This window comes from Herpailurus yagouaroundi, unplaced genomic scaffold (assembly GCF_014898765.1).
Source record: "Herpailurus yagouaroundi ecotype Mexico unplaced genomic scaffold, PumYag 28, whole genome shotgun sequence".
NCBI classification, from domain to species: domain Eukaryota; kingdom Metazoa; phylum Chordata; class Mammalia; order Carnivora; family Felidae; genus Herpailurus; species Herpailurus yagouaroundi.
Genome location: NW_024412376.1, coordinates 118,007,257 through 118,023,859, shown reverse-complemented (window position 1 = coordinate 118,023,859; position 16,603 = coordinate 118,007,257). Strand labels below are relative to the sequence as shown.

Genomic DNA, 16,603 nt, shown 5'->3' with positions numbered 1-16,603 from the left:
ACAAATATATTGTCCTTTTGTTTAAAAAATCATCTAAGCTCTCAGTCCTAACTGCTTCTTTAAATCTTTTTTCCCATGTAAGTTCCTATATGCACATAAAAATATTAAATAAAATTTGTATACTTGTCTTTGGTTTATCTTATGTCAGCTTAATTGTCAGGTCCCATTACAGAACCTAAGAGACTGGAGTTGAGGAAAGATTTTTCCTCCCTTACCAGGCCTCTGTACACCTTTTAAATTGATGCTATTCAAGTACATAGCATTCAAAATAGGGAAACCAAGAATTCATTATGTTCAATGCCCTCTGCATTTTAATAGACAAAGCTTTGCTTCTCTTTTTAAATCTCTACTTTTCTTCATCCCCATAGCCAGGATGCATGGATTTGAACCCTGGTTCTGCCCTACGTTAGCTAATTAACCTTAAGCAAGTTACTCAAGTTCTCTCAGTCTGTTTTCTCACCACAAGATGAGGATAATAATCACTTTTACCTCCTTGGGTTATTGTCAAAGTCAAAGGAGCTGATGCATAAAGCATTCAGATCAGAGTTTGGAACATTCTCAATAAATATTAACCATTATAATTTACATCACTCCTCTACTTGAAATTTTTCAGTGACTTCTTGTTGTCTTTAGGAAGAATTGCACACATGCTTTGCAAACATCTTTGAAAACTTGCCTTCACTTACTGTCTTGTCATGGAACCCTCAGTACTCTTTGCTCTGCCATAGGACATCTTTTCAGTTCCTTGGAGGTGCTTGTTCTCTTTCACCTCCAGACCTATATGTACATGCTCTACCTTTTGCCTGTTTGGTCCATGTTGAATTTAAACTTGGAATTGTACTTCACGGAGCCTTTTCGATACAGTGCTTGAACACTGTTTCCACTATGTTAATGTTTGCCATGTTTGTACTTGTGTAATTAACTGCCCTCACTATATTGTCATCACTTTTAAGGACAGGAGACATCTGACTTTCTTGCAGCATCTCAAATGAAGGTACTTAGTTAATATTTGGTGAATAAATGTTGAGTTAGCAAGACGTTTGAATCAAGTTTATAGCTCTACTTACCTTCTATAACACAATATAGATTTGACAGCATTCAATCATTTAATTCTAAATTAGATTTTTAAATAGTACAATAAATTACAGTTTGCTAAAAGCAATACATTTTTAAGCAACAAGGGATGTCTTAAAGAGGCAGTCTTTTCTATGAAATTTTAGTTTCATCTTGTTCTACTGTTAAGGGCTCTTATTACTATATTAAGGTCAGTTGTGTTATATAATCTAATTTTAATTAAGACTTGAAAATGCCAACACTTCACTGTAATATAAAATGGAATTCAGAGAATAGTAGTTTTTATATGCTTAATAATATTAAATGACAGTGATTGTAAAAAGAACCTTAGGTTTATTGATCAGATGTGTAAATATCAGTCACTCAACTTGACTTCTAATAAAAAAAATCCAGCAAGTTCAAAACTGTTTTTGAAGACTCCTCTAACATTTGACCTTTAAAACTTTGATTTGAATCAATATATAAAGGTAGATTAGAATACAATGTGCCCTATTCAGCAACAATTTTAAACTTTTGCTCTATTTTATTTTATTCCCAACTGATAACTTTCATATCAACAAGTCAAAAATGAAGAATTAAAGAAAGTTTAATTTTTAAAAGTATAAATCGGTATAAACTATATTATGTATTATATATGTAATTATATATTGTATGTTTTATAATATATGTCATATATTATATAATATTATATACACACATATATATAGTTAGAAAGCAGGGGATAGGAGCAATGAACACATTTAATTCTCTTTGTCTGCATATCCTGAGATTTATACATGAAGAAAAATATTTAAACATAACTGTATATATAATACATGAGAATAAAATAGCAATGTTCAGCATAATGATTACAGTATATATTGGCAAAGAAATACTATATTCAGGAGAACACATCAAAAAACAAAGATATGGAAGTAAAGAGTAAAATAAAATTTCAGATTACTGGAGAGTTTGTCAAAAGTTTGTCAGCAATTTATTACCTTAAATTTATGCACTAAGAGGGAATCATTGCTCTTAACTTTCTAATGGGCTGCCTAATGATAATTTGCATATTTATAAATGTTTGTTCTACTGTAATACAAAATAACTTTTAAAAATAATGAGTAAACTTAATATAGAATTCCTTTTCTATTCTGGTTTTTTTCTTGGGGGGGGCAGGAGGCATCTTCATAATTCTGCTTTCAATTCATCCTTTGATATGTTTTCAGAGAAAATTTTCTAAAAATAGATATCTAAACATATAGCTCCTTTGTTAAAAATACTTAGTGGTTTAATATTTTCTATGCAGTGAAGCCCAAACTTCTATCATACTGAATGAAGACCTTCTAAGATCTGACTTGTACCTACCATTTCTCCCATCACACTCACCTTGTCTCACTCTCTTTCCAGGCACCACACACTTTCCTCATCCCAAACTCAACACATTCCCTGCCTCCCTACCGCTTTAGTTTTGTTCTAATCATTAACTTGCTTATTATGTTCTTTAGCCTCAAATTTCCTCATCATAATCAAGGAAAGTTTATTCATCTTTTAGTCACTAACTCAAAATCAAACACCTTCTGGGATCTTTTCTTGTTCTTCCTGTGTAAGAATTCATTACTTTTTGTCCCATATGCTGTGAGTTTTTAGCTCTATTTTGTGCTTACCTTCTGCCTTGGAGTGTAGACAAACTGAAGGCTGACTCTATGTTTTTCTTCTCTTTCCTAACCTCTTCCAACAGTGACTTCCCTAGTTGTTTGCATATCATACATACTTAATAGGACCTCATTGCATTACATTGAAAGTGCACTTTGGTATACTTAAAAACATTTTGGAAAGCTGTTTTGTAGAATATATTGTTGTTATGCATAGTGGATTGCATTTACTACAATAACCTGTGGTTCTGCTTTTCTCCTTTTGAACTCTGATTGTCTTCTTAATTCTCTCTAATTCAGCCTGTCTTCCTTCCAAATCATGTGATGATATCTGAGCACTTTATACCCTCAGAACACCTCTTGGGAGACATGGCAAAAAGTTATAGAACTAGATGTTTTCATTTTCCTATTATATATAAGGTCATTAATGATTTTGCTCAATGAGCACTTATTGAGTACCTAAAATATCTCAAGACACTAAAATTTACTTTGGGGAAACACCAGTGAACACAGTCTCTCGCTATGAACATTGTAATCTAGTGAGAAAGCCAGACCACAAGTATGGATAGTTATAGTCAAGGTGAATAAGTACTAAAATGGGAACCCATTATGACATTGAATCTCTAAATGGTAAGGACACAGATAATATTGGCTAGTTCCTAGGGTTTTTTTCCTTTGTACTTACGTATCTTTTGCTCTTATAAAACCAATACCTTCAGAGATTATTTTTTCCTGCTAGCATGAAAATGGAGAAAACTCACTTAAGTTTGAATCTTCACTGGATGGCAGTCATTCAGCAAAAAGTTATTGAACACTTCTATGCCACACAGTTTTGGCACTTCTAAATGACATAGAGTTGCTGCCTTCATGAGGCATACCTTTTCTTGAGTGAGAGATCTAAATTAGTCATGTGGATAAGTAACTAAGATAAATATTTTATATACTTTAGGTAATGATACATGATACAGAGAAAACAAAACAGATAACAGATTTACAGGTAGGGGGATTCTCCCTAGGTATGCTGATAATGGAAGAACTCTTTGTACTTGAGCTAAAACCTAAAAAGAGCTTATGATTAAAAAGCCTATCTTCAGACAAATGCAATGGTGGTAAAGTAATACATCTTTTTACAAAGCATTCATTCTATTTGGATCTTTGGTGGTTTTCAAGTGAAGAGAGAGGGGTCACTAAGTTCTCCAGGTGATTTTGCTTTCCTAGTTTGAGATTTACTCCCCACTCTTGAGTAAGAAGTGCCATTGACATGTTTCTCATCACTGATGCTAGGCTATTTCACAAGCATGAACTCTTGGAATAATGACAAAAGTTGTTACTAGAGAGATATATAGCTGGTTTTCCCCCAAATTTTTCACAGTAGTTATAGCAATTAAGTAAATGCTTCCTTTTGAAATAGTATGATCATACACTTCATAACATTTTTTAGCAAACATACTACAATTATATGCTATGAGTAAAACTAGTCAAATGAATTTGTTTAAGATCTGAATTTTATGATTGGTGGTCCAATAATGGTGTGTAATGCAAATGTGTATCCAGAAGGATATGGGATGCCCATGATCCTGGGGTGAGTTCAAGTGACTTTTACACTTTCTAATTTATTTTTGATTTTTAGAAACAGTCAAAAGTCACTTTAGAGTCTATCCATAAACTATACAACTGTATAATAAGAGTAATATCTAATAGTCAAAAGTCCCTGACTACCCCTCATGTTGGAACATAATGAGATTTACTTTCTTGTGTAGTTCTCACTTTGTTGACTAGTTAGAAAACATAAATATGTTCAAAGACACACGGAAATTTAGTGACTATTAGAATGCAAATTTCCAGTGCTATCTCCTATCCAGTTTCTAGTGTTTTACAAAAAATAATACAGTGAGTTAGCATTTTGTTTCTGACAAGTACATTTTTTATTAAATTTACTTTTCTGAATTTTAGATTATTTCAGTCTGTACCTGTCAAAACCATTAGGTGATTTTTTTTCCTCCCAGATCAAATCACTTTTTTGAGAATATAAATTTAAGATAAATGCTAGACCAAGCATATTTTCTTCCAAACTTATCATATAAATTTTAGATTAGAAAAATATAGCAGAAAAAGAGAAATCGGTGAGAGCTGTTGGACATTAAGTGATGTCCCAGTACCTTACTTTAATCAAATTTATTGTACATTCCCTGTTTAATTTTGGTTCTAAGCATAGGTAAGCTCATTTCCTTGTAACCAAATAAAATGAAAGTCAATATGTTTGTAAGGAGATGTTGTGGAACTGATGAAAGCAATGCAAATAACTAGTTTGACCAAACACACACACACACACACACACACACACACACACACACACACTGACCTCATGTCATCATTTGTGGATAAAATATACAAATGCAGAAATGTATAAGGAAAACAAAATATAGATATTCTTTTGTCACTGAAGAGTTGTGACTATTTAATTGGCATCATTAAACTGGTAACAGGGACATATCAACAAACTTTGGAAAGTTTAAACACTGTATTACACTAGCAGAAAACAGGACAGTTTTTTCAAACCTCTAAAATACACATTATGAATTATTTAATACACATGTTCCTGTACTCTCCTATTCTTCACAGCTTAAGGTGGCATAGTCCTACAGCAGTTAAATAGTGAAACAGTTTATGAAGATTGCATTGTAGAAGTTATTCCTTACAGATCTCACTTCAGAACGGATATTTTGTAATTATCAGATAGGACATGTGCTTCATTCAGTGAACACCCCCCTCCTCCCAAACTGGATTTGGATATCCAATGAAAGTCAATGTAAGATTATACCTTAAGCACGTGTTACGAGCCAGGCAACATAAATGCATTTATATTGCCAAGCAATATAAAATGGTTATATCATCATCTCTAATTTACAGATGAGGTACAGACAAGTTAAGTAACTTGCTCAACATCACACAGCTAGTAAGTGGCACAGTCCAGGTACAAACTCAGGAGATGTGGTTCCAAATCCCATACTCCAGTTTTACCACTACAGGATTCTGTTTCCCAATCTTTGTGTTGCCATTTCCTTAAATTTACACTTAAGCAGTCACAATAGATGCTTTTTAAAGAAGAATGAATAAATATTAGATTTGTGTCTTAACCCATCCAGGTTTTAGGACTATATGTTATGTCTCCCACTTCTACAGTAAACTTGGAAATCATTTGGGCTGTAATAGAAAGCTTCCTTAAAGATTATAACTTATTTGGGAAGTTGCAATGGTACTTAAAATTTGTAACTATAAAAAACATTGCACTACATACATTTTTTGGGTGCAAAACGAAGATAAATTAGTAAAGGGTGCCTTTGGTTTGTTACCCATTCAAACATGGTATTTTACCTAAAGCAGTCTGTTGTAAATGGGTAGCCTTTAGAACATTTTCAGAGTTGACTACAGTTGTTTGTTTTTCTTGTTTTTATTGTCTTTTTTCCTCCTTTTGCATTTTTTGAAATTAAAAAAAAATAAAAACAATAAAGGGTGGAGCAGAAATACTGCATTTATCCCTAGTAAAATTTTCCCTGAGGTAAGGTTTAAATTAATCAGTGTAAGATTGTTAAATAACGTTAAAATGGCTGCTCCTTAAAGAGCAGGCATACTTTCTGTTGCATCTGGGGTTTTCAGAGCATTTCCAATGAGTTCAAAGGATCATCTAATCACAGAAAGAATACTGCTTTGCACTTGAGAGATCGAGGTTCTCTGCCTTCTGAAGACACCTAAACTTTTTTTGTTCATTTATTTCCTATGTGGCACCTCCTTTTTGGCATATCCTGTTGGCATTATCCCTATGGAGGACGTCCTGAAAAGCAGATCGTTTTGTTGTGATCGGAAATGCTTTTGTCTGACTTCTAGGTCATGCTTTAAACTCAGAACACATGACAAAACTAAATGACAGAACTATGTCAAAACGCCCAGTCATTAAACTCATGAGAGATTTTTTTGGTGTTCTTTTGCTAGTTTTTTTGTTTTAAATGATGCAAAATATTCAAGTTGTGAGTGGGACTATTTGAAATAAACGTCCAGTGATGTTGCTTTTGGGCCAGAACTTGGAATCGCGGGGGAAAAATATCAAGAAAAAACAACTCTTATCAAAAGGCAAATTAGTTTTTGAAGCTGGTGTTAATTGGCAGCCAAGGTGTTTCATTATGAAGCTGAATTTTTAACAGTTGTTACTTGGTTACTATGAAAACACCAGCCAGAAGAAAACACTGCAGTGTAATGGATATTTCTTCAATCTCTCCTAATCCTTCTTCCAGTGTGTCAGTAATGTGAGCTTGTTTTAAAACACCCATGCGCTCTGTAGAAAGTGCCTGTGTTGGCCGTTTATTCAAGTTTATTTCACGATTAGATACATATTTCATAATCAACGGTATCAGGGATGATCACTTTAAAACTGCAGGTTTTATATTTTTCTATTTTGCAATTCTCCGTTTGAGTGAAACCTTAGGAAGACCTTATTGGGAGAACTTTTTTTTTTTTTTTTCCTTTGTAACCTAGAGCATAAAGCTAACCACGGGAAATATATAAATTGTAACTAGGGAGATGATTCTTTTGGATGAAGCAATGAGAACTCTGGTGCTTTATCTCTGTGGGTACCTACTGCTGGTTTTTTTAAAAGGAAAACACCTAAGGGCTACAGGTAGCAATTTCCAACTGTTTACTCCCCTCCCTAACAGTAAACAGCATGAAGAAGGTTTTTCTTCACACATAACATATCCAAAGCCCCTGGGAGTATGTATGCTTTGATATATTTTTTTTTCCCATTCTGACATTTTACCAGCTGGTTAAGAAAAAAATTTCTTTGCTCAGTGAGTCCTCAACCTATAGGCAACTAATTCTTATATTGTCCTGTCTATAGTCATCCCTTTCATCTGTTGTATTCAGCATGTAGTTTTATGGTGATGTATAGAAAAAAAAATCTTTTTTTTTTCCTGTGGGTAATATGATAAAAGTGTTGGTTTCAATTACATGCCAACAGTTCCCCAGCCAAATAATTTAATTATGTGATTATAGTCTTATTGAAGCCTTTGCTATTGATTCTAAGAAGCAAGCACAGATCTATTTGTTGTCCTTCAAAACAAAAGCTGATTTTTCTCTTGCCTTGCAGTCTCAGCTAGGGTTTTAACAGAAAAAAAAAATAATGAATGCTTCTGCTGCAGCATGTCACAGGGGAGGCTGGGACAATACTGAACTCATGCACACCGCTGATCCTTGCTTGCTGAGCAACATGTACACCTGGATTTCTGACAGCTCTGTGAGTTCACTAGAGACCTCTGTCATTCTGTTCATCCTCTTGTAGGCAATGGTCGAGACAGTTAACAACCTCCTCCAGCCACAAGCCTCAAATGCATGGAGAGACCTGACTACAAGTGATCAACTACGTGCAGCGACCATGTTGCTTGACACTGTGGAGGAAAGCGCTTTTGTGCTGGCTGATAACCTTTTGAAGACTGACATTGTCAGGGAGAACACAGACAATATTCGTAAGTGGCCTTTGTTATACAGAAGGGCCAGAGACCCTTGTACAGCAGAAGATAGAAAAGAAAAAAAATTATGTGGTAGCCCAGATATTATAAGTGATTTTTATTTCAGTGGAGATCAGTGATTCTTTTCTATAATTGGAAGGATATCACCTGCCATTGGCTTAAAAGGGTCCTCATAATTAGGTATGTTATCCTCCTTAGGACATTCCAATATTGGATATATTAACCTGAGATAAATCACAGTGAGGTCCTTTGCTTTGTATGTCTGAATGTATCTATGCATGTATTTGTGCTATTTAAAGTTTTATCCTCCTAATACAGTGCTTATGGGTCACTTCAGTTATAATAAGAATGTCTCTGAATTATATACTATAAAGAAATCAGTCATTTAAGTGAAGGTGATAAAACCATTTTTTGTAATTGTGTTATTGGCTCATAAGGAGTGTAAATCTATTTTTATTGTGCATAAGGATGTAGCTGACAGTTTTATTTCAGAAGATTTGATAAAGCTGTTTCAAGCTTATTAGATTTAAAGACACATCTATTTTGATATCATAGTGCAGCTCTAGATTATAAAAATATTTTTACTTAAGTCACAAGATAAAGATACATTTGATGTAAATGACGAAGTATAAGGATTTGAGCTTGAATTTTAAATTTTAGGCTTTATAATTGATACATTTGTATTCTTATTTACCTGATTTTAATAGCTTGGTTTGCTTTACTTTAAAATACTAAAGAAATACTTTCTAAATGAAACATTGAAGTACCATAAATTTTGACTACTATAAATTAATAGAACATTAATTCCAGTGTTTTGATTTCAGAAATATTTTAGTGATTTAGGAAATCATCTTAGCTTTGGTGCATTTCTCAGTGAAGACTGATAACTCTTTCCATTAACAGAATTGGAAGTTGCAAGGCTGAGCACAGAAGGAAACTTAGAAGACCTAAAATTTCCAGAAAACATGGGTCATGGAAGCACTATCCAGCTTTCCGCAAATACTCTAAAACAAAATGGTCGAAACGGTAGGTTAGCGTTTGTTTGTTAAGCATGATGAAATTGAACTTATCATCAATGCCTTGTTTCTTGGCTTGGGAGTTTATATCTGCTATCCAAAAGCTCTCCTCTCATTCAGCTATTGTCTTTCTCCTCTTATCTTCTGCACCAGCAACACTGCAATGTACGTGTCCACAAAATTCTCAGTCAGATTTGGAAATTGTTCTGTTCCTTTTCAGTTGGAGTAAAATGTCAGACACTTGAAACTGAGGAGAATTAATGACCAACAAAATCCAGATATCTGACTTTTTTCTTCAAGGGAGTAACTCCCCCCAAGTTGACAGATTTAGTTTATAAAATTTTTAATGGAAATTTTAATTCTAATTTTAAAATTGTATGTCTTTTTTTCCTTATTCACTTATTTTTGAAAGTGTTTCTATGATTTTTCTTTGCAACACATACAGAAAATTTAACTGTGAGAAGATGACTTTGGGGGTGCCTGGGTGGCTCAGTCAGTTGAGCCTCCAACTTCGGCTCCAGTTCATGATCTCACAGTCTATCAGCGCAGAGCCTATTTCAGATCTTCTGTCTCCCTCTCTCTGCCCCTCCCCCACTCACTCTAACTAAACAAACAAACAAACAAACTTAAAAAAAAAAAGATGACCTCAAGAAAAGGAATTGGTAAATGTAGGTCAGTTTAATACTAGAGTAAATTCACTGAATGTAATTAGAATTAAACTCATTGAGAACTAAACTGTGAAAAAAATTTAAATATAAAATAAACTCAGAGAAAATATGTCTCAAGTGTCACTAGTATTAAATTTTAAAATCATCCTTTTCACTACAATTAAATTTTTAAAAACATTCATTTTCTTTTTTTTAAGTTTATTGATTTATTTTGAGAGAGACAGAGACAGTGTGAGTGTGCGAAGGGCTGAAAGGGAGGGAGAGAGAGAGTCCCAAACAGTCTCCTCCACACTGTCAGTGCAGAGCCCAACATGGGGCTCGAACCCACAGAACTCTGAGATCATGACCTGAGCAGAAACCAAGACTCCATCGCTTAACCGACTGAGCCACCCAGGCACCCCTAAAAACCATTCTTTTTACAAACTAAGTGAGATCCTCTGACCTATTAGGTGATAATGGGAAGATGGCCTCAGGTTGTAGCAACCAACACAGAGCTGGTGTTTCATAGTGTCGGGTGAGGGGTTAAAAAAAAAAAAAAAGAAGAATACCAAGAAAAACAAAATATGGCTGTTGTCAGCTGAACACAATTATTTTTTAAGTGTTGGAAATGTTATAAGACTAAGCACGTAAATTGTTCTATTGCTAATCTGACTATGTGAATTTTGAGGCAGCAATCAGATTTTCTGTGGAGAAAAGTCATATTTCTACATTAGCTTTCTAACTGGTTTCCCTCCCTCCACTCTTTCCACCCCCCAATAGGATATCCTGTTGACAAAGGGATCTTCCTGAAATGTAAATCTGACCAGTTCTCTTCCAGTTACACTCAGAATGAAATCAGATAATTTCACTAGGACACCATGGGCTCATCCCCTTTTTCCTGCCTCATCTGTCCCATTTTATGTCTGCTGTCTATGATCCAGTCTATTCTTGATTCTTTTTTTTTAATTGAGATATAAGTGACATATAACTTTATATAAGTTTCAGGTACACAATACAATGATTCGATATTTGTATATAGTGTGAAACTGTCACAACAATAAGTATAGTTTAATAAGTATATTTATCGCCACATATAGTTACAACATTTTTTCTTGTGATGAGAACTTCTAAGATTTACCCTCTTAGCTACTTTCAAAATATAAAATACAGTATTATTCACCGTGGTCACAATGCTATATATCCCCATGATGACATTTATTTTATAACTTGAAGTTTGTACTTTTTGACCTTTTCACCCATTTTGCCTACCCACCAACCCCCTGCCTGTGGCAACCACCAGTCTGTTCTCTGTTTCTATGAATTTACTTTGTTTGTTTTGTTATTTTTAAGATTCCACCTATATGTGAGATCATACAGTATTTGTCTTTCCCTATCTGACATATTTTATCACAAATGACAAGATTTCATTCTTTTTAATGGCTGAATAATATTTCATTTTCTTTACCCATTCATTCATCAATGGACACTTAGGTTGTTTACATGTCTTAGCTCTTATAAATAATGCTGCAATGAATGTGGAGTACAGAGATCTTTTTGAGTTAGTGTTTTTGTTTGCTTCAGGTAAAAGCCCAGAAGTGTAATTACTGGATCATATGGTAGATCTATTTTTCATTGGCAGGGGGGTGAGGAGGGGGCTTCCATAGTGTTTTCCATAATGGCTGCACCAATTTATATTCCCACCAACAGTGCACAAGGATTCTCTTGTCTAGTCGTGATTCTGTTTTTTGAATACCAAGAGTATTTCTGTGTATGATATTTGCATTTTGATTTTCTTCCTAGAATGCAATTTATACATTTTTTTACTTAGAAGCTTCTCTATCATTTACTGCTCAGTATAAATCTTGCCTCGTTAGGAAGGGAAGTTTTTCTCTGTCTCCCTGAGGGTCTACCACTCTTTCCTTTTTTAAAATTTAATTTTTTTTTCAAATTTTAATTCAAATTCTAGTTAGTTAGCATACAGTGAAATATTGGTTTCAAGAGTAGAATTCAGTGGTGCATTGCTTACATATAACACCCAGTGCTCATCATAACAAGTGGCACCCTCCTTAAAACCCATCACCCACCTAGCACATCCCCCCCCCACCTCCCTCCATCAACCCTCCGTTTGTTTTCTATCATTAAGAGTCTCTTGGGGCGCCTGGGTGGCGCAGTCGGTTAAGCGTCCGACTTCAGCCAGGTCACGATCTTGCAGTCCGTGAGTTTGAGCCCCGCGTCAGGCTCTGGGATGATGGCTCGGAGCCTGGAGCCTGTTTCCGATTCTGTGTCTCCCTCTCTCTCTGCCCCTCCCCCGTTCATGCTCTGTCTCTCTCTGTCCCAAAAAATAAATAAACGTTGAAAAAAAAAATTAAAAAAAAAAAAAGAGTCTCTTATGATTTGTTTCCCTTGCTCGCTCTCTCTCGTTTTTTCTCTCCCTTATATTTATCTGTTTTCTTTTATTTTTTATTTTATTATTTTTTAATGTTTATTTATTCTTGAGGGAGAGAGAGACAGAGTGTGAGTGGGAGAGGGGCAGAGAGAGAGGGAGACACAGAATCTGTAGCAGGCTCCAGGCTCCAGGCCTGAGCGAGAGCTCAGAGATCATGACCTGATCTGACATTGGATGCTTAACTGACTGAGCCACCCATGTTCCCCTGTTTTATTTTTTAATTTCCACATGTGAGTGAAATCATATGGTATTTGTCTTTCTCTGACTTATTTTGCTTGGCATAATACATTCAAGCTCCATCCATGTCATTGCAAATGGCAAGATTTCATTCTTTTTGATGGCTGGGTAATATTCCATCAAATTATAGCTGGGTAATATACACATACATATATACATACCACATCTTTTTTAACCACTTATCATTTGGGCATTTTGGCATTACTTTTTCATAATTGCTCTTTTCCTATTAACCATTTTATGCCAATACGTCTTCATAGCAGTTATTCACTTACTATTCATAGTAGTTATTCACCTACTATGCATAGCAGTTATTCACTTACTATTATATGAAACTTTATTATTATTCTTTTTAAGTTGCCCATCTATCATCTGACTTGCCCTCTAGACAGTAAGCTCCATGAGAACAGGGACCTTTTTCTTACCTGTTCACTGATGTAACCCTAGTGCTTGGCACATGGATAAACTTCTAAGAATTTATCAAGTAAGTGTGTGAGCTTTCAGATATAAAGCTAATGACAATTAAAATATGACTATATCAGGGGATACCTGGGTGGCTCAGTCAGTTAAGTGTCTGACTTCGGGTCAGGTCATGATCTAGCGATTTGTGACTTCAAGTCCTGTGTCCAGCTCTGCGCTGACAGCTCAGAGCCTGGAGCCTGCTTTTAGATTCTGTGTCTCGCCTTCTCTCTGCTCCTTCCATGCTCATGCTGTGTCTGTGTTTCTCAATAATAAATAAACATTAAACAAATTTTTTAAAAATATGACTATAGTAGTCATATTATGTTTTGTGCTCATTTATTTACTAAAGTAATGTGTGCATGTGAGTGTGTGTGCGTGTGTGTGTGTGTGTTTGCATGTTTTAGGTCACATTTAAGCACTAATTTTGGAGTGGAGAATCTGTAACAATTATATGTGACCAAATGCATTGGTAAAACAAAGCAAATGTGCATATGACACTGGCCCACAGGTGGAAATTGATAGGAATTATCAGCCAGTTATGTACCAGTTAAAATAAAAGTTGTTACTGTCAACAAGAAAAATACATAGATGTTCTTAAGTATAGCCTTGCAAAACTTAGTATTTTTGTTTTGGATCTAGAGAAAACTAAAATTTAATGCTGTGTTATGACAGACTGGAAGTATTTAATGAATTACTGTTGTTTGCTAAATACTGGGTTAACAGATATGGGTTGGAAGTTAAGAATTCCCCTTTTCTTTATGGAGCTCTTATCATAATCTCTTTGCTGAATTACTGAAAGGATAATAGGTATTTCATGGAATCAGAGAATGCTAGAGAATCAGGCCTAGAAAACATACAAGAGCAAGGAGGCTGACAGCAGTCTGTATCATCACACAGAATCATTGCTGTGAGATGTCACTGCTGCCACAGGTGACGCACAAGTGAAGGCTGTGTGCTGCTCCACTCCTGCTTCCTTGTGTCACCAGTTCCTCATCCAAAGTCAGAGACTAGTGCATCTGATGGAAGGCATCTAGCTGAGTTGCCCAGGGTAACCTCTTTGCAAGACAGGCTGGGAAAATAGATATACATCCATTTTGTGTCTATAAATCCCTAATAGTAGAGAAGTTTCCAAACATGGGAGCACAGTATAGATGTTGCACAGCCTTCGCCTTCCTCAAAAGAAATATATTAAAATTTATTTGTTTTTATTCTCACTTGACTCTAAGATTCAGGGATAAGGATGGAGATACCCTCATCTTAGTAACCACAGTAGTCAGGATAGTGCCTGGCACTTGGTGAACTGATATGAATTCATACTGGAAGGAAGACGTAGGGATTGATTTATTTTAAGAAACAAATCCATATGGGGTTACCTGGGTGGCTCAGTCAGTTAAGCATTGAACTCTTGATTTCAGCTCAGATCATATCTCAGTGTTCATGATATCAAGCCCCACATCGGGCCCTGCGCTGACAGCACAGAGCCTGCTGGGGATTCTCTCTCTTCCTCTGTCTCTGTTGCATGCTTGTCCCTTGTTTGCATGCACGCTCTCTCTCAAAAATAAACATAAAAAAAAGAAAATGATACGATAAAAAATATGTTAAAAGAAGGTTCATTTTACAGAAGATTGCATGGAAAGAAATAGTCATAAGGGAAAAGATGAGGTGGAAGGATGTATGGAGAAAGTGACCTTGAAAGAACATGGTAATTGAACTTTAAGACAGATAAGGATTTTGAATTCTTGTTTGTTTTATTGCAATTGAGATAAAATTTACATACAATAAAATGCACATAGCTTAAGTATGCAGCTTGATGAATTTGATAATTGTATTTCTTCTGTAATATTATATAAAATAAGATACAAATCTCTTCTATTAGCTAGAAATTATTACCCCTTTCCAATCTTCTTACCCTTTCTCTCCACCTGATTAAACTACTCTCTTCTCACTCTTGTCTCTATAGACAGATTTTGCCTGTTCTTAGACTTCATACAACTGGAATCAGATAGAATGTACTCTTTTCTGTCTGTATTCTTTAACTGAACGTAATATTTCGGGGATTCTGTCATCATGCTCTAATAATAGTTTGTTCTTTGCTCTATCAGTCATTCTTTATTGATGCATAGTATAATGCATTATATTAATATTCCATCATTTGTCTATTGATATATTTTTGTGTTATTTCCATTGGGGGAGTATTATGAATAAGAATGCTATTAACAATCTTATACAAGTTTTTTTTTTCTTTGCCGATATATGTTTTCACTTATCTAGAAGGGGTAGATGTTTGACTTTGTAAGAAATCACCATTTTCCAAATAGTTGAAGCATTTTCCGTTTGCCTCAGCAGTGGCCAGGAGCTCCAGTTTTTCTACATCTTTATAAATACTAGTGTGATCAGTCATTTTGATTTTTAAAATTCCAGTGGGTATCAAATGGTATCTAAATGTGCTCCTTCATTTTTATTTCAATAATTATTAATGATGTTGATAATGTTTCATGATTTTTCTAACATATATGTTTACGTCTTTTGCCACGTTCATGCGTTATTTATTCTTTTTTTGTTGATCAGCAGAAATGCTATAGAGAGTCATGAGTTTCATATATATTATTGTTAATACTATATTTTGATAGACACATTTTTAAATTTCACAAAGTACAGTTTACCACTTTTTTTCTTCTATGGTTAATATTTTTGGGTCTATCCAAGTCATCCTTGCCTACTCCAAGATCACAAAGATCCTACATTTTGTTCCAGAGACTTCATGGTTTTTATGTTGAGGTCTATGATCTGTCTTTAAGTTTTGAGTATGGAGTGAGGTAGGGATTGGCATTCATCTTTTGAAATACCAAAATGTAATTTTTTTCAGCATCATTTGACATTTCTTTTCTCATGAATGACTTGGCACTATAGTTAAAATGAATGTTTAATTTTGTTGTAAATAAGTACTGTGTGGATTTGATTATCACGTAATTAGCACTATCTAAGTTAAATAGGATGTACGAAATAATCAGAGTTTCTTCCCAACTTATAATTCACATTTACATTTTTTTCAGGAGAAATTAGAGTGGCCTTTGTCCTGTATAACAACTTGGGTCCTTATTTGTCCACGGAGAATGCCAGCATGAAGTTGGGAACAGAGGCTATGTCCACCAATCATTCTGTTATTGTCAATTCCCCTGTTATTACAGCAGCAATAAACAAAGAGTTCAGCAATAAAGTTTATTTAGCTGATCCTGTGGTGTTCACTGTTAAACATATTAAGGTAAGAAAATGGCATGTTAAATTTAGCTGTGTGCATTATTTGTATTTGTTACAGCATGAATATGAAGTATATTAATTTTCCCTCAATTTTTTTCTTATTATTCAACAGGTAAGCAATTCATTGTGTATAAAATGATAGTGGTGATTTTTTTTTTCAGAAATGAAGGAGGATAGTAATTCTTTAACGTGTAAATGCTTCTGGTAAAAATATTTGTAGATGGATTTATGTGTCTCCATAATTAAAAAGAGCTGGCAATACATTTAGTGGAATTGGGCATGACTTCATATATGATGTTACAAGTAATTA

At 34.6% G+C, this 16,603-nt stretch overlaps 1 protein-coding gene across 36 annotated transcripts in view; it reads left to right on the top strand.

The window, feature by feature from the left end:
- Positions 1-16,603, top strand: part of ADGRL3 (adhesion G protein-coupled receptor L3) — an 842,607-nt gene that overhangs the window by 698,353 nt on the left and 127,651 nt on the right. For all 36 annotated transcript variants that reach the window (XM_040482516.1, XM_040482575.1, XM_040482534.1 and 33 more), the window contains 3 exons: positions 8,041-8,224; positions 9,131-9,253; positions 16,089-16,297. In XM_040482516.1, the coding sequence (XP_040338450.1) occupies positions 8,041-8,224; positions 9,131-9,253; positions 16,089-16,297 (516 nt within the window). The remainder of the gene's footprint in view (positions 1-8,040; positions 8,225-9,130; positions 9,254-16,088; positions 16,298-16,603) is intronic.